Source organism: Bufo bufo, chromosome 1, assembly GCF_905171765.1.
Source record: "Bufo bufo chromosome 1, aBufBuf1.1, whole genome shotgun sequence".
Taxonomy (NCBI): Eukaryota; Metazoa; Chordata; class Amphibia; order Anura; family Bufonidae; genus Bufo; species Bufo bufo.
Window position 1 is genome coordinate 481462564 of NC_053389.1, and position 26339 is coordinate 481488902.

Genomic DNA, 26339 nt, shown 5'->3' on the forward strand with positions numbered 1-26339 from the left:
CATGGTTATAACGGAAAATAATAGCATTCTTAAGATAGAATGCTAAATAAAATGGCCATTGAGGGGTTAAAAATAATAATAATAAAAAACTCACCTCATCCACTTGATCACGCAGCCGGTATCCTCTTCCTTCTTCAGGACCTGCAAAAGGACCTGCAATGACGTCACCAATGACGTCACCGCCCTCACCACGTGGTGACGTCATCGCAGGTCCTGAAGAATGAAGAGGAGACCGGCTGCGCGATCAAGTGGATGAGGTGAAAAAGTCCGGGTTCGGGTCCAGGTACCCGAACTCGCAAAGTATTTCACTTCTATGGTAGACTCTTGTGTGCATGATCTGTGACCTGAACATTGGTCACTATACAGGGAGGGGGAGGAGGAGAGCTGTGACCATCACCTATTGTCAGTGGTGAATCTTGTGTTTTATGCTTCCAGATTTATAATAGAGATGTTACCTTTCATTGTAATCTGCCTGTGATGATAATAAGATGTCTGTTGAAAAGTGATCAGAACAGAAAGTGCCAGTCTATTGTAAATCTCAATGGCCTTTGTAAAAATTGCATTTATATAAATAGCAACATGGGTAAAAAAGTGCATATTATATCAATAAATTATTACATTTGGATGTAGATGTACATTTAGATGTAATAGTGAATAATGTAATAAAATAAGGTATAAGGGGTAGGGTAGGATATGGAAGGGAGTCCAAGCAAAATATGTTGTAGAAGTGGCGGTAAACACTGGTGAATGAATCTGATAGGTGAGATCCAAGTGATATCTGTAATTCCACATGGGCTGCTGGAGAAGGAAGAAGAAGGCCGGAAGTGTGGCATCTAATTGCGCATGGAAATGCTAGCGCGGATGGCGTCTCCACACTAGCATGAGTAATGTCATCACATGTGGCTCATGTGAAGTCTACACTTATGTGTCTAAACTCCATCGACCATAGGGAACTTGTGACATCAGGGAAGTTCACATTGTCTGTGTCTATGCAGCCCAGTACCAAATGATCAACAGCACGGTACCGTTCCGTGGCCCGTTAATTGGTGACCTGTGATTTACAGGATTCTACTCCTTCTCTATACACAGATACACTCATTTATCTGGGATTCCCTAGACTCCTGTGCATCTAGGTCATGGGGCATGTTGCATGCCAAGCAATATCAGACATAGACTTGAAACAAATGTACTTACTTCCTTATAGTATGTAGAAGCACATGTGTTTGGTGGAGAGCATAGACATGATTTTGGAATAGTATTTCCCCAGTCGGTAATGCCCTTAACAAGCCCACAGCACTTGCTCTACGAAATAGAAAGATGGAAACAATTACACTCAATATCATATCATAACTGTAAATTAGTAAAACAATCTGGAAAAAATTGGAGGCTTGCTTCCAAAAACAGTTATGGCACCATAACTGTCTACAGGTTGGTTGTGGCATTTCAGCTTAGCCCTTTTCACTTGTAGCCAAACTGCAATGTCAGACTCAACCCATGGACAGGTGTGGCACTGTTTATTCCTGAAAAAGAAACAATGGCCCAGATTCACAATTGACTCTGCACCTTCATTTTGTCTAAAGGTTTGTTCCATTTTGGTGCAGTTCAGCACAAAGGTTGCATCTAGTGTTTCATGCAACGCTTGACAATTGGACGTGCCTTTTCTTCGTAGGGCATGTTGTAACGGGGCGTTGCCTTAAAGTGACTTTTTGCATCAAAAGGCACCACAATTTCTGTCTTTTTCACCAAATTTGTCCTACAAACTGAGCCACTATGATAATTCTGTGGCATTTAAATATTTCAACCCTGTCTAACTAGTAGTAAATCTGGGAGAATGTTTTTTTCTAATCCTGGACAATCCTTTTAACAACAGGCAATCGTTTTGCAGTCACTTTGTAAAATGGCACTACATTCTGTCGATACCAATGGCACCCAGTGGATCCCATTGACCCAGCTTGACATCCATTGGCAGTCTGTACTATTTTTCCCATCATATATAACAGTATATGATGAAGGCACCAAGTGGACCCTTCGATGTGAACATAACTTTATAAAACACAGTAATAAAAAAATCATTTATGGGAATGTTATAGAAGGTATACCACTATTTATGATGAGGTTTGCTTGGGCTTTCTATAAGAAAAAAAAATGTATAAATGGCTTAATGTGTTCCTCATGTGGTGTAATGGGTTCATTGTATAGGTAAATTATGAAATAGATATATAAATATATATATATGTTTTGAACTTTTGACTTTCAGGCTCTATATCTCACCATCCACTACAGCTTTGAACATAGGACTTCCATCATTTTATAGACAATCATCTTGGCATATGGTGAAATTGGCGAATATATGGTTCAATGACAATGAAGTAAAGGTTCTGGATTGGCCCCCACAGTCCCCAGACCTCAACCCAGTCAAACACTTGTGGGTATAGTTGAAGAAAAAGCTGTATTTGTATCCAAGTAAGTCAACCAGTAGGCACCAACATTGGGAATGTGTATACGAGACCTGGGAACAGATTTCTGTCGAAACATGCTTGAATCTGATCTAGGGCATACCCAGAAGGATTCAGGCATTTTTGAAAGCCACCAAAGGTGGATTTACAAAATACTGACAAAATAATAGAAATTAAATTTTAGAATTGTAGGAGCAAAACAATGCAGTTACATGAGAAGAATCTGCAGAACTAATCATATGCTAAATAGTTGCAAGTCCAATTTATGTATGAGATAGTCAAGATGATTGTCTATAAAATGATGGTAGTCTCACATTAGAACTCCAGTGTTAATAAATTAGGATACTATGACAAGTGATATTTTATAGAAAAATGTTTCCTAGATAATGTGAAGGTGAATGGCAATGTGTTTGGTGACCAGTTTCTTTAAAGGGTTTCTACCACCAGAAATACTGTTATGTAGCTGACTGATATAGCGATGCGCTAATGTCAGCACTACATAACAGTATGTTTCTAACATTAGTCCCTGCAGCCGTTCTGATAAAACAAGCACTTTTATTATATGCTAATGAGCCTCTAGGTGCTATGTGGGCGTGGAATCAACACCTAGAGGCTCCGTCTACTCACCCTTTATCCCGCCCAGGTCCTCCATAATGCCCGCCCCGCTCCTCTTGATTGATGTCACGGTTCGCAGCATCGCTGACGAAATCCCGCGCCTGCGCCGTTCACTTCTGTATACGGCGCAGGCACAGTGAGTGAAAGCCGCTCTCCTGATGCTGGCTTCCTCACTGTGACGTAGTCGGCGCAGGCGCAGTGAGGAATCCGGCACCAGGAGCGCATCGATCACTCACTGCGCCTGCGCCAAATACAGAAGTGAATGGCGCAGGCGCGGGATTTCGTCAGCGATGCTGCGAACCGTGACATCAATCAAGAGGAGCGGGGCGGGCAGAACAGGGGACCTGGGCGGGATAAAGGGTGAGTAGACAGAGCCTCTAGGTGCTGATTTTACGCCCACATAGCACCTAGAGGCTCATTAGCATATAATAAAAGTGTGTATTTTATCAGAACGGCTGCAGGGAGAAAGGTAAAAAACATACTGTTATGTAGTGCTGACATTAGCGCATCGCTAATGTCAGTCAGCTACATAACGGTATTTCTGGTGGTAGAAACCCTTTAATTCCTCTTATAACACATCTGAACATGCACAATAAATCTTTCTCTGCATATTATTATTGCATTAATAAATCTACCTATTACCAGAATGTTTCATATTTTTACTTACATATTGTAGCTACTTAATTTGAAAGAAAATACTTTTTCATTAAGTCGTACATTTCTTAGACCTAGCTGTTTGATACAGAAGAAGTTAAAACAGAACCTCCGTTACAGCAGCGGCCAGTGGCTGTCACTGTTCTGCTCACCTGCTTCAGCCCAACTTGCCTCCTGCTCCCCTGTTCTTCCTGGTGTGCCGGGTTGCCAAGGTAGCTCTGCCCCTGGTAACCTTGGAGTTTTTTAGTCACCTGTGGGAAGGTGCCCGAGCAATAGGTTCCTAGTCCGCTAGTATCCTGCTGTGTACGCTGTATTCATTTTTCTGCCATTGTACCAACTTCTGCCCATGTCCTGGATATTGACCCTCCACTGCCTTACCTGACCTGTGCTCGATCTCCATATAAATCCTTCACTGCCCGCCCTAATCTTGTTTTCTGTGGAGACCACGGACAGCACATGTACGTGAATCAATGAAGTCACCTCTCTGTCACTGCTTTATACTGCCTTCCCTTCAACTACAGATTGTCTTCTATCCTGTTTACCTTTGGTTCACCAGTGCAAACTGGTGGGGGAAATAATGTTATTGGCTCTTACTGGGAGTCAACACATGGAAACATTCCATAATGAAAGGTGAGCTCTGATTGTGCCCATAGCAGCCAAAAGTTTTCCTGCTAGGCAATTTTGATAAATGAGGCCCATTGTGACTGGTCCTCCTGGTGGCAGTGTAACTGGTATATGTAAGTCCTTGTGGCCCTTAGAGATATTCCGCATATGGTGATTGATGCTGTGATTGTGCATTGTGAATATTTTACATATCTTTACAAGTATTACACATTTTTACATTACATTATTATACATAAAAGACAGCAAGTGTGTGTGTGGGCCTACCTCTTGTCCCGACTAAATGTGATGTTTGGCCCCAACATCACATACTCAGCTCATACATGAAAGCTGACACGAACAGTTAGTATAGCCACCATTATATTACATGTATAGCATCAGACTACTGTGCCTTTACAATGAACACAAATACAATACATACAAGCAGTTCAGTATCAAAGTTCATGTGTATACAAGGAAAGGCTCCTCTGGCTTACCTCTTCTTGGATTTTTTCTAATGCTTGTTTTAAGTCTTCAGATTGCTGATTTAATGGCATAAGTTCGTGCAAAGTTTGGTTAATTTTCGCTTCCAACTTGCAAAGTAAAACAAAGAAAATATTGTGTGAAAATAATGTTGCTTTAAATCGGAAATGGCAGCCACCAGTCAATATACGTATTTAACCTACCTGTGGTTTATATACTACCCCCAAAATTCCTGCTGTTATTTGAAGTGCCAGGATCAAAAATAATCCAATGAAGAACTAGATGTAGATACAAAGTAAAGAGCTGGTAAATGAAAGTGCTGAAAACATCAATATTACATATACAGTACAGACCAAAAGTTTGGACACACCTCATTCAAAGAGTTTTCTTTATTTTCATGACTATGAAAATTGTAGATTCACACTGAAGGCATCAAAACTATGAATTAACACATGTGGAATTATATACATAACAAACAAGTGTGAAACAACTGAAAATATGTCATATTCTAGGTTCTTCAAAGTAGCCACCTTTTGCTTTGATTACTGCTTTGCACACACTTGGCATTCTCTTGATGAGATTCAAGAGGTAGTCCCCTGAAATGGTTTTCACTTCACAGGTGTGCCCTGTCAGGTTTAATAAGTGGGATTTCTTGCCTTATAAATGGGGTTGGGAGCATCAGTGGCGTTGAGGAGAAGTCAGGTGGATACACAGCTGATAGTCCTACTGAATAGACTGTTAGAATTTGTATTATGGCAAGAAAAAAGCAGCTAAGTAAAGAAAAACGAGTGCCAATCATTACTTTAAGAAATGAAGGTCAGTCAGTCAGCTGAAAAATTGGGAAAACTTTGAAAGTAAGGGCTATTTGACCATGAAGGAGAGTGATGGGGTGCTGCACCAGATGACCTGGCCTCTACAGTCACCGGACCTGAACCCAATCGAGATGGTTTGGGGTGAGCTGGACCGCAGAGTGAAGGCAAAAGGGCCAACAAGTACTAAGCATCTCTGGGAACTCCTTCAAGACTGTTGGAAGACCATTTCAGGGGATTACCTCTTGAAGCTCATCAAGAGAATGCCAAGAGTGTGCAAAGCAGTAATCAAAGCAAAAGGTGGCTACTTTGAAGAACCTAGACATATTTTCAGTTGTTTCACACTTGTTTGTTATGTATATAATTCCACATGTGTTAATTCATAGTTTTGATGCCTTCATAGTCATGAAAATAAAGAAAACTCTTTGAATGAGAAGGTGTGTCCAAACTTTTGGTCTGTACTGTATGTTGCTAAAATATTCTGAAAAGCTGTACATAAATTGTAATCATTCTCACTAATCCCAAGAAGAACTCCAATGTCAATATTATATGTAGACAGGTCATAGGGTCTACTTCAAGGTTAGGCAGTAAATATATCAGTATGTATGTGGGGTTTCCATCCTAATGTACCAAGAAAAAATTATCTAACAGCGGCACCTCATCAATGTGCAGACCAAGAGTACAACCAGACAGCATGGTCGTGAGGCATTTGGGTATCGGCAGTGCTGCGGTCAAGTACAGAGTGGCCAAAATCGAACCTCTTATTTAACTAATGAAGATCACACTATATAGCTGGCCTCTTTTTAATGGGACACCCCATGATCATGCCGTGTGGTTGTACGCATAGGGTACAGCCACACAGTCAGTTATCCAGATACAATTTTGGAAGAGAAATATAAAGGACAGGCACAACTTCTCTTTTTTCAATCCATTCCTGGTTTTGGCTTCCAAAACACATTCCAAATCAACTATAGCCACACGCAGGACAATCTTCAGCCAGGGGCATAGCTATAAGGGAAGCAAGGGAAGCGGCTGCATTGGGGCTTGAACTCAGAAGGGGCCCACCCAGGAGGAGAACTAAAAGATTTTATTGTCAGGGCCCCCTCAACAGTATTATGAAATTACATTGTATACAGTAACACTAGCCACAGGAGTAGGAGTTGCACAGGAGGGGGTTGTGAAGAAGTTGCTTGGGGAGGCTGTCACGAACGTTCTCGTGGCAGGTACCAGGAGATCGGAGAGACTGGCAACTCATGGGTTAAATTGACAAGTTCACTGTGGATCTTATTGTGTCTGTTTCAGGTGTTGCTTGTTGGTAAACTAACTTTCCCATAAGTAGCAGCTTCTCACTCTTGGAAGTGCAGTTTATAGATTTTCTTCCTGCCTTCTAACTAGCTGGTCGGTTGTACTCTGTGGTGCTTCTGAAGTTGCCAGTTTTCTACTTTCAGCTAAGTCTTGTCTTTTCTTATTGTATTGTGTTTGTTATATTCCCTGTTGTTTGTATCTGGGCCTGAGACAGAGACTTCCATTCGTCCATCTGGGGAGGAATGGGTTGTCTCTGGTCCTAACCTCATTCCAGGGCCTTATAGGGATATATGGGCCTAGGTATACAGCATATGAATATTCTTACCTTCAAGGTCTATTCATATTGATAGGTAGTTAGGGCCCTGATTAGGGTTGTCTAGGAGGTGACCTGTTTCTTCCCTAGTTTCCAGGCCCAGTTACTGTTCCCTTCCCTCCTGTGTTTAGTGTGGAGTTTTTTCCCCACACTGATCATGAAAGGGGCCCATTCAAAAATTTGCTGTTGGGCCCAGTCATTTCTAGTTACACCACAATCTTCAGCTGTTTCCTGCAGGGCATCACTAAGCCCTTGCTTTTGGCTTCCAAAACTACATCAGGAAACCTGACCGTGTGGCCGTGCCCTAACCTAGAAGGAGATGGGAAGACGCTGATCAGAACTCCACCTAAATTATGAGCATACTTCCAGTGTATTAAAGGGTTACTGGCACAATATGTTTTGTGCCGTTTGTCCATGTAACTCTTCAGACTTACACTGACAGGTTTAGATTAGATACCTTTATTTTGCAGAAACACATATTCATACTACATACATCAATTTATATGTGCATTGTGGACTTTGGAAGTGCCCTTTTGTTATTATTCTCTGGGAGTTTTTCTTGGAATGTGATTTCAGCTGGAAATGTTCAAGGTGAACCTAGTAAAAACATTGCTTTCATGTCTAGTCTATAAACATTTTAAGAACAGTACTTTATAGCATATTTTATGTCTTATTACTCTGTGATATGACGTTTTCCAGATTTATTTATGTGTATTTTAATTTATTGAAGTGAGTGTTGGAACAATATTACATGAGTCATACTCGTACATTTGAATATTTTTAATACCCATGCATTTATACTTTTCTGAAGAGTTCTCTATATGCGTTGCTGGGAAAAACTAGTCTATTAAAAGTACAGGACAACTCTTAAAGGGTCGCTTGGTTTCAAAATTTACTGTGTATTAAACCCTTAAGGCTGGGTTCAGACTTGAGCGTTTTACAGCGCGTTCCTACGCGCTGTAAAACGCTCAACAGGCAAGAACCAATGTTTCCCTATGGGAATGGTTCTCACCTGAGCGTTTCACAGCGCGTACGATCGCGCTGTAAAACGCCCGACGCCCCAAGAAGTACAGGAGCTTCTTTGGGGCGTCTTGTCGCGCGTTCCCGTACATAGACTGACGGGAAAGCGCAACAATGGGCGTTCGCTTGTTCCGGAGCCGCGTCTGTAAACGCGCATAAAATCGCGCATACAGAGTGCTCCATCCCGTACGCTCAGGTCTGAACGCAGCGTAAGATGATTGCACATGTGGCTTAAATGCTGAGGATTTTTCACAGCAGAATTGCATGCACAAAATCTGCAGCATTTACAGTAGCAACAAAGTGGATGACATTTTCACAAATCTTGCAGTGGAAAATTTACTAAGAAAAATACATAACTTGAGGTGCAGATTTGAAATCCACAGCATGTCCATTTATGTTACAGATTTCTGCTGTGGATTTCACCCTTTGTAGAAGGTTACGTCTGCAGCAAATCTGCACCATTTCTGCTCCAAGGTCTTCAGCAGAATTGGCACTGCGGATTTCAGCCAGATATGTGTGGCAATACCATTAATGTTGAAAAGCTGGATAGGTAATATACTGTTTGAGATTTAAGACAAATTTAGTTTGTCAAATGTGTCATGTGACACTGAACAGCCAATGAGAAAAGGTTTTGTCATTTGGGAAAAAACAACTAAAGTCCTGTTCACACTATGGTCCTGATCTGCAGTACATTTTTCGGAACCTTATTTTATCTAAAGAAAGTTATAGAACATTCCTATAGGTTTCTATGGGTTGAACATATGTCAAAAGTGAAGCCCTTTAAACCAGATAGAGGCATTATATCCTGGTGAACTTGAAGTAAAAGAAAATCCAGCACCTCGTATCTTTGCTTGACGGTGTTTATTCCCCAATCCAAAATGTAAGCGGTAACGGAACCTTCAAAGTACAAGCCCCAATGCGGTCTACATGTTTCGAACCAGATGGTTCTTAATCATGACCTCGAGGTCATGATTAAGAACCATCTGGTTCGAAACATGTAGACCGCATTGGGGCTTGTACTTTGAAGGTTCCGTTACCGCTTACATTTTGGATTGTGGAATAAACACCGTCACGCAAAGATACGAGGTGCTGGATTTTCTTTTACTTCAAGTTTGTTAAATCGGGGTCTCATCCCTTCCGTGCACCTTTCAAACTGCAGATGCAGGTGAGCTGGACTTTTACTATTATGTATTATATCCTGGTGCCCTGCCGCAGAGTGGATCTGTCCACACTATAGATTCTGTACTACTCTGTTCCTTTGTTTTTCCAGAAATAAGTAGACATTTTACAGTTGACAGTCCCATTTTTTTCTAATGGAAAATAGCATCAGCTGCAATCAGTAAACTTATATTTTCTAAGTAAAATATTATATTTATACACATAAAAAAATACAGAAACCTGGCATTTTTTTTTACCATTTAAACGTTTTTTTCCCCAGGACTTAGATATTGATGACCCTATCCTCAGGATAGGTTATTAAATAGGTAGGGGTCTGTCACCTGGCACCCTCACCGATCAGCACCAGCAGTAGAAACTATACAGTGCACGGAAGGGTCCACACTGGCATCCTGCAGTTCAGCTCCCATATACTTGTATGGGGCGCAGAGCTGCAGTACCCTGGCATGAGCACTACACAATATTCTATGCTGTCTGCCTCCAGCTCCTTATACGCTATAGTTTCCGCTGCTGCCAGATGCCTGAAACAGCTGATCAGTGGGGGTGCTGGGTGTTGGACCCAAAACAATCTAATGTTGTCTGGAAAGACATTTAAGTAAGTGAAAAAACTGTTCCTACAGTTCATATACCTAAAGAGCAGTAATAATAAGTGGCTTCTTTATTTGTATGTAATTATTATGGAAGTAGCATGATGGTGTGTTTTGGTAACACTCAGATATATGTATATATATATATACAGTATATATGTACAGTACAGACCAAAAGTTTGGACACACCTTCTCATTCAAAGAGTTTTCTTTATTTTCATGACTATGAAAATTGGAGATTCACACTGAAGGCATCAAAACTATGAATTAACACATGTGGAATTATATACATAACAAACAAGGGTGAAACAACTGAAAATATGTCATATTCTAGGTTCTTCAAAGTAGCCACCTTTTGCTTGGATTACTGCTTTGCACACACTTGGCATTCTCTTGATGAGCTTCAAGAGGTAGTCCCCTGAAATGGTTTTCACTTCACAGGTGTGCCCTGTCAGGTTTAATAAGTGGGATTTCTTGCCTTATAAATGGGGTTGGGACCATCAGTTGCGTTGAGGAGAAGTCAGGTGGATACACAGCTGATAGTCCTACTGAATAGACTGTTAGAATTTGTATTATGGCAAGAAAAAAGCAGCTAAGTAAAGAAAAACGAGTGGCCATCATTACTTTAAGAAATGAAGGTCAGTCAGTCAGCCGAAAAATTGGGAAAACTTTGAAAGTAAGGGCTATTTGACCATGAAGGAGAGTGATGGGGTGCTGCGCCAGATGACCTGGCCTCCACAGTCACCGGACCTGAACCAAATCGAGATGGTTTGGGGTGAGCTGGACCGCAGAGTGAAGGCAAAAGGGCCAATAAGTGCTAAGCATCTCTGGGAACTCCTTCAAGACTGTTGGAAGACCATTTCAGGGGACTACCTCTTGAAGCTCATCAAAAGAATGCCAAGAATGTGCAAAGCAGTAATCCAAGCAAAAGGTGGCTACTTTGAAGAACCTAGAATATAACATATTTTCAGTTGTTTCACACTTGATTGTTATGTATATAATTCCACATGTGTTAATTCATAGTTTTGATGCCTTCATAGTCATGAAAATAAAGAAAACTCTTTGAATGAGAAGGTGTGTCCAAACTTTTGGTCTGTACTGTATATGTATATGTATATATATATATATATATATATATATATATATATATATATAGCCAGGCATTAAAGGGGTTTTATGACAGTTTTTTTTACTGAGGACCTATACTCTGGAGTGACAGTGCCTTCTCAAACAGCTGATCGTCGGGGTCCCAGATGTTGGACCCTCAATGATCTGATACTGATGACCTATCCAGAGGATACAGTAGGTCATCAGTAAAAACCTGTTGGAAAACCCTTATAAATATGTAAATTGCTAGGCACAAATACATACCAGAAGAAGAAGGCAACGACTTTCCTTTATAGCACCACAGCATCCAAAAAATCCAAGCACCATAATTATGGATCCTACTGCTATCATAACATCAATTGCTGAGAGCAGACCACTTCCTTGAATATTAAATTTCTACAGAAAAAGATTTGGAAAATTAACTGAGTAAATACAACTGATCAAATGAATACAGTAGTAACACAGAGGCTAAAAAGGGTTGTCATCAGCAGATCCTTTCCATATAGCCTGTTATGAAAGTCATAGAAGAGGTATCCACATTTAATAGCCAGAGTAGAGAGCCATTGTAAATAACATGGAAAGGGCAGCATATAATACTGCATTTTTCCCGCAGCAACGTTGGGCTCCTGCTCCCCCCCAGCATTGTTCACTGGCAAAGGAGGCAGCAGCTGGACTCCGACTCCAAGCAGTTATCAGCAGGTAGGATGATTTGCTGCAAATTCAATAATTTACTAGTAGATTCAAAGAGCCACTAATTTGATGAGAGATGATAATCTAAGGCAAGTTTCACACTAGCGGCAGCCTTCATGTCGTAGTTTTATTCCGGCCGCCTCTCGGCATGTTTGCCGTGCTGCCGCCGGAACTCCTGCCAGATCCATGCTGCCGTTAGTGCACGTGTGCCACCAAAGGTCCACTCCGGCCCCATTGACTATAATGGGGGTCGGGCAGGAGTGGACCTTCGGCGGCACACGTGCACTAACGGCAGCATGGATCTGGCAGGTTGTTCACCCACCGTAACAGTCTGCTGGAGAAGGCTGCCGCTAGTGTGAAACTAGCCTTATCCGTCATCGTCATTTGGTTCAGATTCCAATTAGTGGTATGTATATAGGCTGTGGTAGAAATGTCTGTAAATACAAAGGGGGAATTTTTCAAGCCCTGCATGCCAGATTTCAGGATTGAAATAGGACCTCTGCAACTTTTTGGGGTCACTTGCACAAAAATGTTGAGACTTTTTGGGCACTGCACCATCCAGAGTTGGAGTGAAAATTTTGACAGAATTTCAGAGTAGATCACTTTTGTGTGACATTTATGAAGAGCGACTTTTTTTAATTAGTCACAAAAGAGTCGTAACTCCACACCAGGCAGACGTACTTTCTCTGAAATATTGGCGACTTCATTGCACTTGTACCAAATTTATTATTACGGTGTGCCTTTTTCATATATTTGGTGCAAGTGTGCACAGCAACTCCAATCTAAAAACTAACCTCAAATACACGACAATGATAAATTCCTCCCAAAGTTTATTATATACTGTGTTGTAAGCTCCATTATATAATGGCGTGATTACAGTATATTGCATATTTCAAACTTATTCAGTCTTACTTACTTGCTGAGCATCTGAACTGACACGAAGCCATATGGAGACTCCCAAAATAATACAACCACATACCTATGAAACAGAACATACGTAATTCTTGTGTTAAATCAATAACATTGGTGTTACATTAGTAAAGCTGAACATCAAAATACCACAACTGACAAATGGGAATGAAAAATTGCCAAATATATCATACATTATCACTGTATTCAGAGCTTGAGGGTTGTCTACCTTAGAGTGCCATGATTCTGTGCACATTACACAGACCCTGTACATATGCTCTGGTAGAACATATACTACTGTATATGGCCAAAATTATATGGATAACCCTCCTAATTAAATATAATCAACATGTTCACCCAACAGTCTAATGTGTATGGAGAGCTCCCATCGATCCCTAACAGATAATGTCGGGGAAGGGGGGGGGGGGAATCGGGCAAAATAATTTTAATTTTCATTATATCCTTTTGTTCTCCCAGTAGATAAGTTGCCATCAGAGGTGTCTTATAACGGCTTTCTCCTCTCTTTCTCCATTGAAAACACATACACACTTGGCAGAACTGAACATGTACTATATGTGTATAAGGGAGTTGCAAGGGAGTCTGGGCCGTATAATCATTTGGCTGATAGCAATTGACTGTGTATGGCCTGCTTTAACATGGGGCGTATTGAAGTGTTAAGTGTCTTTACGTATTGTCTTGTCCTGTTTTAAATGTGTAAAATGGCTGTTATTGTGATGTAGAAACAAAAAACAGTTCAACTAGAAAGTGGTAGGCTACAAAAATGGAAGAGCAGGGCCACTAAGTTCTGAAAGTGTGGCATGTAACGATCACCTATACTTTGTTATTTGACTCCCCAAAGAGTTTGCAGCCTCCAGAAGTGACGTCAGCACAAGAATTGAGCATCAAGAGCTTCATGACATGGTTTTCCATGCTCCAGCAGCCTCACACAAGCCTATACTCTTTACTAGAATGGTGTACAGCCCTAAGCCACTGGGATCTGGAGAGTGGAAGCTTGATCTCTGGAGAGATGCCTACCTGGAAGTCTGATGGATAAATCTGGATTTGGCAGTCTCTACCTATCAGAATGCATAGTGCTAAAGATTTTGTGGAGGAGACATAATGGTATGTGACTCTTTTCAGGGTTTGGGCTTGGCCTCTTATTTCCAGAGAAAGATAAAGCTAATGCTACAGCATACCAAGACATTCACACAGTTTAGACTTAAAGTTTTGTGGAAAAAATTTAAGGAAGGTCCTTTTCCATTCCAGCATGATTAAGCCCCAGTGCAGAAAGCAAGGTCCATAAAAACATGGTGTGATGAGTTTAGTGTGGAGAAACTTGAGTATCTGCATAGAGGCTGTGACCTCCACCCCATCAAACACACACTGTAATGCCAGTTGTGAGCCAGACCTTCTGATGCAAAATCAATGCCTTGCCTTACAGTTGCCTTTTTGTCTAAATTGGCAGAAATTCCCTCAAACTTTAAAAGACTGGAGGCTGTTGTGGTCTTAGAAAAAGGCCCAAGTCACATAGTAACATCACACACATAGAGAAATATGGTGGGTTCTTTAAGGAATAATATACAGTAGGCACCATAGTCCTATATGTAGACGCGGTATGCATATTTTGCAGTGTTTACCTGTGTTTATATGTTGCATGGATACCTCAGCTCATAAAAATACCTTATTCATAAAAGTAAACTGATCTTTGTGCATTTTATCATGTCACTGATATTACCTGTATTGTAAACGTGCCTGAAATATATTGCCTGCAGTATAATGCATGTCCACGCCCATTCTCAACTAATACTCACCTGATACTAATCTACCCTACCCTTAGTCCTAAACCATACCAATTTTTTTCCCCATTATTAGTCTAGAGTATAGGCGTTCAGAAGGAATGGATGAGTAAAGAATGTAAAGGGTGGAGGTTACAGTCAAATCACTAAGGAAAAAATCAGTATGGACACAGAACATATCCTGAATGGGATGTATTTGGTGTACAAGGTTCCCCCTAGCAAAACATTAATTTTTATTTGTGTGGAGGGGGAGCTTTTATAAAAACCTGGGTTTCACTTTTGAAATGCTGTCAAATAAAAAACACATGGCAATAAACATGCCAACAATGAGATCACGGCAGAAATCTTACAAGTTATTGATTTATTTGTTTTATAATTTATAATAAAACCAAAGTGTTTGCCAAGTCGTATGCATCTGTCTTTTACAATGGAAAGTATAGAAAGCTTGTTTTCAGTGGAATTGGCTTAGATCACAAGCTTGTCGTTAGTATTTATTGCAAATTATGAGAAATAAGAACAGGCATTTCCTTGAAATAGTATGTCAAATCTGACCACATCATCCACACCGCTCATCTTACAGTATGCACATGTTCATTTTGACAACATAAGTCATCTAAGGGTATGGCTACATGGTCAGGTTTCCTGATGCAGATTTGGAAGACAAAACCAGGAGTAAATTTAAAAAAGAGGTGGAAATGTATCTGTCCTTTATACTTTCGCTTTTTTTATGATCCACTCCTGATTTTGGCCTCCAAAACTACAAGGAGAAACTTGACCATGTGGTTGTACCCTAAAATGATTTGTTGCAATGAATAAGGCTGTGGTTGAAAAATTCTATAACCAATTACCATCATGGTTAAGGGTTCATGCACATAATTCTATTTGGCATCTATGTTGAATGCACAGTAGATAATATGAGCCCTATGAGCCTCTGCTGTCTGTGGGTCATATTTATAAAGAGCCATGCCTCTTTATTTCGGTGCCTCTTGGGAGGTCTGTGTGCCAGAAACTGAAGTTTACACCAGCTAGGAGCTGGTAAAGATAATTATCAGGTGTAATTTATGCCAGTTTTCCTGCACAAATTGCGTAAGGTAAACTCTGCCCCCTGCCACCCACACCCTGCCCATCTTTTTAGAAAAGTGGTGAGCAAGCATGTGGTAAATCAACAAAAAAAAATTCTATTTATTTATTTTATAAAAATTTGTAGCAGGCTTAAGCATCATATTCTGGTGGAATAGAGGTAAACACTCTGGCACCACAAAGAGTCCCACCATCCACAATACTGGTTCATACGGAATTGCAATCCATGTGTCTGTACCTCATGTAATGAAATCAAAATATTATACCTAAAGTGACCTTTTAAAAAGATTTGGAGGAAAGTTATGTCCATTATACATTTATTCCATACTGAATATTTAAATATTTGTGACTAAACTAACATAATTACCCTCAGCCTTAAGAAGACAATGACATGCATAATTATTAGGGGTACAGATAGGGCAATCTGTCACAAAGACCGGGATCATCGAACGGTGTGTTGTCTTTCCGGCGCTCGAGTTCGACACATCGCGGATTGGGTTGACAGATTACTGGGAGGGGCTGGAGAAGATCCAGCGGTCATGGTCCATATCAGAACCAATGACAGGCTGTCAGGGCTGAGCTCCTCCTCCCAGAGCTCATCCGTCTCTTGTTATAATACTGAGAAGACGGACTGCACATGGCAACGCTGTGAGATGAGAGCATTTGTGGGAGTTATTAGCAGGTAAAACTGAAAATGATCAAATTTTAAATCACAAAAGCACTTATATAGCAGGGTGTACTATACCATTAGGGAATTAAAAATGAAACGCAGTTACACTTTAACAAGTGGCTCAATAACTGGTGTAGGCAGGAGGGGTTTGGGTTCCTGGAGAACTGGGCCGACTTCTATGTCGGCTACAGGCTCTATCGTAGGGATGGGCTGCACCTCAATGGGGAAAGGGCAGCTGTGTTGGGGGAGAAGATGGCTAGAAGGTTGGAGCAGTGTTTAAACTAGGGACTGGGGAGGGTAATTACATTATAGGATGGGAAGATATTGCAGATAGAGACCGGGGGCAAGGTAGTGGGACTGGGGGAGGAATGGAAGAACGGACTGGAACAGCCCAGAAGGAAAGGTGTAGGGTAAAAAAATATACATAAACCTCTTAAATGTATGTATACTAATGCCAGAAGCCTGACTAATAAAACTGGGGAACTGGAATCTAGTGATGTGTGAGGAGGACTATGACATAGTGGGAATAACTGAGACATGGCTGGATGATAGCTATGACTGGGCGGTTAATGTACAGGGTTACAGTCTGTTTAGAAAGGATCGCCAAAACCGGAGAGGGGGAGGGGTCTGCCTTTATGTAAAGTCCTGTCTAAAGCCAACAGTCCGAGAAGATATGAATGAGGGACATGAACATGTGGAGTAACTGTGGGTAGAAATACATGGAGGCAAAAACAATAATAAATTACTAATAGGAGTTTATTATAAACCACCTAATATACCAGAGTCCACAGAAAATCTACTACTAAACGAGATAGACGAGGCGGCAAATCATAATGAGGTCGTTATTAAGGGGGAATTTAACTACCCAGATATAGACTGGGAAACTGAAACTTGTACATCTCATAAAGGAAACAGGTTATTGGCAATAACCAAAAACAATTACCTCTCCCAACTGGTTCAGGACCCGACTAGAGGGACGGCCATACTGGACAGTATTAACCAATAGACCTGACAGAACAACAGATGTGCGGGTTGGGGGACACCTGGGAAATAGTGACCATAAAGTAATAACCTTCCAATTATCATTCAAAAGAGTATTTCTTCAGGGAGGAAAAATACCAAACTTCAAAAAAGCTAAATTTAGCCAACTAATAGAGGCCATAGGGCTAACTAACTGGGACAAAGTCCTCAAAATTAAAAATACAGCCACAAAATGGGATATTTTTAAAATCACCCTAAAATCTCATTGTGAGAGGTACATACTGTATGGGAATAAAATATTAAGGAACAAATAGAAACCAATGTGGATAAATAGAACTGTAAAGAAAGCAATAAATGACAAAAAGAAAGCATATAAATCACTAAAACAGGAGGGTAGCACGGAAGCACTGAAAAACTATAAGGAAAAAAATTGAATATGTAAAAAACTAATAAAAGCAGCCAAACTAGAGACCGAAAGATTAATTGCCAAAGAGAGCAAAACTAACCCTAAAATGTTCTTCAATTATATAAATGGTAAAAAGTATGAATCTGAAGGTGTTGGCCCTCTACAGAGTGATGAGGGGGAAGTTGCAGAAAGCGATGAGGAGAAAGCAAAGCTATTAAATATTTTTTTCTCCAATGTATTCACTGAGGAAAATAAACTGTCAGATGAAATGCAGAATGTAACAGTTAATTCCCCATTAAAAGTGCCCTGTCTGACCGAGGAAGAAGTACAGCGGCGTCTTAAAAAGATTAAAATAGACAAATCGCCAGGACCGGATAGCATACACTCCCGTATCCTAAGAGAATGAAGTAATGTCATAGCCAGACCCTTATTTCTGATATTTAAGGACTCTATACTGACAGGGAGTGTTCCACAAGATTGGCGCATAGCAAATGTGGTGCCATATAGAGATGAGCGAATCGAAGCTGACGAAGTCAAATTCGTTCCGAATTTTATGAAAAATTTGATTCTGAACAAATGCGAATTTCCTCACACTTCGTGGTAACGAATTGCAATTTTTCCTAACATGGCGGCTAGCCGGCTACAATGGCGGCTAAAATGGCGGCTACACGTGTGAGGACATGGGGCAAGAAACTCTGGGAAGGTGGGATGACCCATAATGCCATGCATGCCGCCAATCAGCAGCCAGCCAGCCGGTGATGTCACAGCCCTATAAATACGGTGGTCATCTTAGAGTCTGCCATTCACTATTGAACCATGTTCAGGGACAGACGTGTATGCAGGCGCTACATAGAGTGAAAGAAAAACGAATTGTAAAAAAAAAAAAAGGAAACAAGCTATTTACTAGTGCAGGGAAAGGATAATGAGAGGAATCATTTCATAAGCAGGGAGAGACGTGTGCAGATGCTAGGGAGAGTCATAGAAAAATCCTCATTGTGAAAAAAAGCTATTTACAAGTGCAGGGAAACATTACATGGGAATCCAGATAGTCTCATAATACAGCTCTGTCATTCCAGCAATTAGTTATTGGGGTACAAGTGCTATGTTGAAAAGCCTTTAGTGGCTTTTATATATGCAGGTCACTTTTGCTGTTAACTACGCTGATATCAATTAGTGGCCTATTTCAATATAATACGAGAAATATGTACGCAAGTCACTTTTGTTGTTATTTGCGCTAAAAGCATTTATTGCCATATTTCTAGAGAAAAAGAGAAAAATAGACTAAGTTCATATTTGCTGTTATTTGCACTAAAAGCGTTTCTTGTCATATTTCACTCCAATACGAGTAAAAAAGGCGCAGTTCACATTTGGTGTTATTTGCGCTAAAAGCGTTTCTTGTCATCTTTCACTACAATATGAGAAAAATAGACGCAGTTCACATATGGCGTTATTTGCGCTAAAAATGTTTATTGCTATATTTCTAGAGATAAAGAGAAAAATATTCGCACTTCACTTTTTCTGTTATTTACTTTAGTAACTATTTAGTGGCCTATTTTAGTCCAATACGGAAAATATATACGCAGTTCATTGGCAATTTTCGTTGGCAATTTCAAATCCTTTAGTTGGCTATCTCATTAAAAAAATAAAAATATACTTTCCCGCTTTTTTGGGGTGTTTTAATTTGCTTTTAATTTATTTAGTTCAGCTAAAACTATGTCAGACAGAGAAGTGCCAGGCACTGCACAGGGGAGTGTCAGAGGCGTAAATGATTCTGGCGCAGGCACAGGTCGCAATAGAGTAAGGGGGCGTGGCAGCAGGGGTTTCTTCCCGAGGCCTCAGGTCCACATGTCAGCTAGCGGTCGTGTCTTGATCAGCAACCCAGCGGTTCTTGATTGGTTGACTGGATCTTCGACCCCCATAGTGAAGAAACTACTCACCAGCAGCAGCAGTTAGACCTGGAGCAGGACCTGAACCAGCAGGTGGTGGCATACTTTGATAGCACCCTGCCAGCCGTCATAGAGGATCCGTTGGACTACTGGGCAGCCAAACTGGATTTGTGGCCGCAACTGGCCGAGTTTGCCCTGGAAAAGCTCTCCTGCAATGGACCTGTAAGGCTGAGTTAATACTTGAGTTATTTGGCCAGTTTTGGCCCTGTGACTGCTCAAATAAGTAAAGTGTGCAGTGATTCTAATAGCGACGCCTGTCATCTGCATGTCATATTGACTGACAGTATTATTTCACTACCCCAGCACACTCCCTATGCATGTTACTCAAGGCACAGTGTTCTACACCCATATCAAGGCTCTATGCAGCCCAAAAATAGCCTTTTTATTGCGATTTGTTGCAAATATATTCGGATCTAAGCAAATTTTTTGAGTAATTCACTCCAATATTCAAAAAGGGTCCAAAAACAGAGCCCGGAAACTATAGGCCGGTGAGTTTAACATCTGTCGTGGGTAAACTGTTTGAAGGTTTTCTATTAGATGTTATCTTTGGTAACACTGACATGGAAAAGGATCTAGGAATTTTAGTATACAGCAAACTAAGCTGTAAAAACCAGTGTCAGGCAGCTGCTGCCAAGGCCAATAAGATAATAGGTTGCATGAAAAGGGGCATAGATGTCTGTGATGAGTACACAGTGCTACCAATCTACAAATCACTAGTCAGACCACACATGGATTACTGTGTACAGTTCTGGGCTCCTGTGAACAAGGCAGACATAGCAGAGCTGGAATAGAGGGACTACAGTACCCTGAAAGATTATCAACATTAGGGTTATTCACTTTAGAAAAAAGACAACTGAGGGGAGATCTAATAACTATGTATAAATATATCAGGGGTCAGTACAGAGATCTCTACCATTACCTATTTATCCTCAGGACTGTGACTGTGACAAGGGGACATCCTCTGCATCTGGAGGAAAGAAGTTTTGTACACAAACATAGAAGAGGATTCTTTATGGTAAGAGCAGTAAGACTATGGAACTCTCTGCCTGAGGAGGTGGTGATGGTGAGTTCACTAAAAGAGTTCAAGAGGGGCCTGGATGTATTTCTGGAGTGTAATAATATTACAGGCTATAGCTACTAGAGAGAGGTCATTGATCCAGGGAGTTATTCTGATTGCCTGATTGGAGTCGGGAAGGAATTTTTTCCCCTTAAGTGGGGAAAATTGGCTTCTAACTCACAGGGGCATTTTTTGCCTTCCTCTGGATCAACTTGCAGGATGACAGGCCGAACTGGATGGACAAATGTCTTTTTTTGGCCTTATATACTATGTTACTATATTTTTAAGTTTGCTTCCTCTCATGATATCACTCATATTCCCTGCAACTTCTTTAACCTCCACAATATGAAACATGAACTGATAAGAGTTAATAATCAGTTTAACCAGTATCAGTTATATGAACCACTGTGTCTGAATGCAAGTTCCAATACACAGCCAGCTCACATGTATCCATCGGGGGATACCATACGTGTAGGGAAGTACTTGCATACTGAAAAAGAAGACAAACTGCTGCATACATATATATTAAAACTATATTCTTTATTGCAAACTCCATTAAAATCTATCGTAAAACAAAAAGTCACCTATGCGTTTCAGGTCATGGCGGTGTCTGAATGTTGCCACAAGAGCAAACCGAAATAATACTTGTGCACTTTTCTTTATTCCATGGACAATGATGTTGACTGACAGTCCAACTATCTTTATTTGACCAGCAAAATATGATTAAACCAATGCTGCAGAACTTGTATATATCAAATCAGAAGCATAACTTAAAGCTCTTGGGCTGCAAGCAGATTCTGTAACAGGGCCCCCAGTTTTCACACATCATTTTTGGTGCTGATCCTCTCATATGGAGCAGAGACCTTTTAGGCCTCCTTAGATAATAAGGCCCTGGTATGACCAAAACCTCTACACCCCATATAGTTTTAGTAGTTTGCACTGTTGAAACACTGTTGTTTGTTAGCAGAAAATATACTCTATTATGTCAGGAACTACCAAAAAGCAACATTCTCACAGTATACATTCTGATTGCATAAACTTACCAAATTTAGTGAATTGCATTTTCATACAAAATATAATAAGTAATTTTACTTAAAGCCTATTGAAGGTATGTGTCTCAGGATGTCCAGTAAGTCCGCAATATTTTATGTTGAGTTATATGTCCTGCTTCTCTTTTCTGTCCTCATGCCCCTAGCTGCCAGCTTCATGTATATTCATTTTTATTGATACATATGTAGTGCCCTGAAGCAGGGGTACTTTGAAGTCTTGACATTTGTGGATATTTGCCCCTGTTTCTCCTATGCAAAGTTAGAAACGTCTTAGTTTTTTTTTACTTTAAAGGGTTAACTTGCATTGACTTATACTGTTTAATACTGTGTAACCACATTTTATATGTTTGCTGTGATATAAATCCTGTTCATTTGCACTGCCTTTGCGAGGCTCTGTGGAAAGGGTTAATGAACACTGAGAGACTTTTGAGACTTTGAATGAGAAGCTGGTAATTGAGCATGTTTTGGAGGAAAAAACTCAGACTTTTACCACCAAAACCAGACAGATTGACCTTTTGAATGTCTGGTTGTTGTTGAATGTCTGCTATGTTATGTCTGGAAACTTGTTTTTGTCTGGAAAAACTGCTGTGTCATTGCCATTGAGTATCATTGAAGCTCTTATGCAAGTTTATGAGAGTCGGAAGTTGAAAAATTGCAACTGTTTGTGCTGAGCTTCTTCACTTCACCCCTCCCACTAGAAGGTTCTAGTTTAGCCATAAACTGTATATAAGGAGAGCAATCAGAGCCCCTAGTGTGCTGCCGTTAGGGAACAATGCTTGGAGGGGAAGACTCTGCATGACTGACCAGAAGAAGACACTGAAATGGGGATGCTGAGCCACAGACTATGGGTCACCAGCCCGGTGACCAAGTTGCCACCCAGACTACTGAGCTACAGACCATAGGCCTCCAGCCTTTGACCAGGGTACCAGGCTTTTGAGAGAGAGAGGGACAGTTAGTTTAGGCCTTTTCTCAGCATCAAACCCTTCTTCTGCCAGGGAGGAGACTGGAGAAGCCAGCCCTATGCCTCGCCTGTACTGTTTTGCACCTGAATTTCTCCAGTAAAGAATCAAACTGGCTTACTGCACACCCTGACTCTCTGGACTTATTTCCCATTGGGGTGCATCACGCCTTACCATCCCTTCTGGAGAGCAGCAACGCGCGGTGACACCTTGACGGTGTCCGGGGGACCCAGCGTAGCTTTGGGGCCACCCCAAACCCGGCCACCGTACATAGGTGGATGCCAATAATTTTTTCCCTGTAATGATATTCCTTGATTTAAAGAAATGATGCGATGACAGTAAAAGGAGTAGGAGATTCTTTCAATGTGATGGAAACCTGAGAGATATGGTAGGAATGGATATATAGGTGACAATGCAACCTGTCATACAGCTACTATAAGTCTCAGAAATAAATGGAAAATCAGGAGCACAAACTGCTAAAATTACACTTAGTGCATGGTAAAGGTATTTTTTTTATTATTGGACTGGTGCGCAATCTAATGGGGAAGTAACTGGAATTTCGCCCCAAAAATGACACACAGCCTACTGTAGTCAATGGGATGTACATGTAGTTCACAGGCACAAGCTCTGCGGTTCAACATAGGAAAAAAATATTAATTCTCAGCTTCTCATAAAGTCTCTTGAAGTAAGAGTTATATTACTAAACAAATAAAGTGTTGCAAAGCCTTCCACTCCTTGTAAGAGCAAAGTGCACTGTTCATTCTGATTTTCTAATAATATTCAGTTTGTAACTTTTTGTACTTTGTATTGTGTTCGTTAATAATTGGCAATTAAAAGGGCTGTGCTACTAATATCCCGCCCAGTCAAAATTTTGGGGCCCTGGGACTTCTGTGTATGGTCCTTCCTATAAGTTCTTCAAATCATAAAGATTCTGGGTGTCACCGTTCAGGGTCTTGTACATAGTAATATAGGGGGTCATTTATGACTCATTCATCATTTTCTATGCTTGGATTAGTTCCAGAAAAGGAAGCTGTCTTACATTTAGAAGCAGCGGATCTGCCAAAGTTATGTATAGGGCTTATTAAGACCGGCGTCTAAAACGCCAGTCTTAATCAATGTGCCCCGTAGTTTCTAAGGCTATAAAAAGACATATGCCCATCCAGTTCAGTCTGGTTTTTTTTTTTATATAGAAACCGGTTCAATGAAGGATATTTACTAATAGTAGGTCATGAGTGTCCAATGTCCCTTGTAAGAAGCAGGCATGTAAAATAACATGCCACATTGTTATAAGGCAATGAAGTGATAAGCCTTAAATTCAAAAAAACTATTTAATATAAGGACACCAGTCTGATGTCATTGTTAGGGCTAGACCCGACTGTCCATACTTTTAATGTTACTTGCTTTGCAACAAGAAGCATAAGGCTACGTCCACACCTGTGGTTATATTTCTGATATTCTGTTCCAGCATAGTAAGAGAATACTGGGATTGCCGTAACCAGCATATTACAGACACTGCCGGCGCCTAACGGATTCCATTCCCTATAATGGGGTTCACCGGGTTTCCGGTATGAATACTGGATTTCTACTGGAAAAATACTGCTGTGGAATTATAAATACAGATGTGAATGTAGCCTAAAGTATTATCACAAGAGTAAGTGCCCTGATTTATTGTCCAGAGGTACAGTGCAGGCAACTCAGACTGAGATGAAGGTATTGCCCTGCCAAAACACATGCCGACCTTATCTTCTTATATAGAAATGAAGTGATATGTGTGTGTGTAATGAACAGGGTGTAAGCTCTATACATTCTTATTTTTTTTTAAAGTGAATTCTCTTTTCAGTTATGTCCACGGATATGTATTAATCTTTATCCCCTTCCCTCAACTGAATTTCTTCAAACTATTCTCAGCAGAAACAGGTACTGTGTCAAGGTCAAGTTTATTGCCATATAATATAATACAGACCGCAGTTAAGTATGCAGTAAACTTGGAGAACTTGGTTATAAAGCTAGGTATCCAGCATAATAAAAAAGTGCAATGTAGAAATTATGAGACAGGTAATATAGAGAAATAATGGCAGTAAGAAGATATACTGAAACAATACTCTACAATCAGAGGTAAACTTACAGATAAGGGGCCTAACTACCATCAGTAACTCCCTGTCACCTGAGAACTTGTGGGTACCGATCACGAGAATGGGGGCCAATGTTCCTGCTTGTATAGAGCAGAAGACACACTTGCATGCTGCTGTTCCATCAACTCTATGGGGCTACTGGAGATAGCTGAGAGCTTGTACTCTGCTATCTCCAGCAGTCCCACAGAGCTGAGTGGAGCACCAGACGTGCATAAATGTCTTTTGCTCCATTCAAATAGGGGAACATGGCCCCCATTCCCACGAAAAGCCCCCCTAATTAGACACATCCCCTAGCCTGTGGATAGGAGATAAGCTTCTGTAACGGGACAATCCCTTTAACTCCCCAGACCCTTGCTTGTTAAGATGTACGGATAGGAATCCAATTACAGATTCACCAGATAAAATAAATGATGTAGAAAACCTGTGTTGGAACCATTTCTCTCCTGTGCACCATAACAACTGTGTAGTGTGCCTACTACAGCAAGATCCCTTTACATGTGGCACAGCAAATATCAAAGTTATAATTCAAAATAGAACATTTACACTACAAAAAATATTCTATTGTAGAAATAGAATGGGGATAGAATAATGAAATACAGATGTAACAGAACTGACTTTTGAATGTTTCCATTCTGCACAGATAACGGAGGTGTGGCATGGAATTATACTTGCTAATTAACACAGATCTGTTACTCTGTAAATTGTGTACATATTTGCATAAAGAAAGAATCATAAGTCTGCTAAATAATAACTTACCCAGAATAAAAAGTTAAATATGAACATAGAGTACTTCAAACATTTGTTCACTCCGGCCATTTTCGGTGGCTGTGATGAAGCTGAGCCTTACAGTGACTTAGGGTATATGACTCCGCTGCTCTATAAAAAGGTAGTTATGCAAATATAGCACTGAGTTAAATATTAACCATGATATTTAAAGCATGCCACTCTGTACCGTCTCCGCCTGCCTCAGCATACTCACTAATAAAGTATTAAAGGCTAAGTTTACATTCGTTCTCTGTTTAGAAGACATTTTATCTTATTAATGTGAAGGCACAAGCACTTTAAATCAATCAGGTTTCACAAGAGTTAAAGTGACTCTCGAGGCTAAACATTAACTAAGGCTCATTTTCTTCAGAGTATATGCAAAAACGACTTGATGGCCATTGTTTGTATTTTATACTCATTTTATCCTTTCTGTCATAGAAATCCCTTCTTCAGACCCTGACATCCTTGTGAGCCTGTACTAGACTTGTGTTTATACATAGCCAATCAATGGATTTAGAGCTGCAGAGGGAAAGAGAGAGCACAGACTGGTCACATTGTGGATGCCCAGTTTCAGACTGAGGTTCCTTAGGCCCACCAGGGGAAAGTCTTCTTAAGGGCCAAACCCTATATCATCTATAAAGTCTAATAGGTTTTGAATCCAAGAAACAGACCCTAGTGGGAAGAGATTGACTCCAGAGGCAACCAAATGTTTTTTTTTCTCCTGGACCTTTGACACCCACTATTGTATTAGAGCTTAGGCCCACCGGAGGATGC

At 40.6% G+C, this 26339-nt stretch overlaps 1 protein-coding gene across 1 annotated transcript in view; it reads right to left on the minus strand.

Annotated features, from left to right (window-relative positions):
- The window catches only part of TSPAN8 (tetraspanin 8), a 48407-nt gene extending 22742 nt beyond the window's left edge, over positions 1 to 25665 (minus strand). Inside the window, exons 1-6 of the mRNA XM_040415722.1 lie at positions 25557 to 25665; positions 12732 to 12794; positions 11390 to 11521; positions 5012 to 5086; positions 4823 to 4918; positions 1195 to 1302 (exon numbers count right to left, since the gene is read on the minus strand). Coding sequence (XP_040271656.1) covers positions 1195 to 1302; positions 4823 to 4918; positions 5012 to 5086; positions 11390 to 11521; positions 12732 to 12794; positions 25557 to 25616 — 534 coding nt within the window. The 5' untranslated portion in view covers positions 25617 to 25665. The remainder of the gene's footprint in view (positions 1 to 1194; positions 1303 to 4822; positions 4919 to 5011; positions 5087 to 11389; positions 11522 to 12731; positions 12795 to 25556) is intronic.
- Between the last annotated feature and the right edge of the window lie 674 nt (positions 25666 to 26339).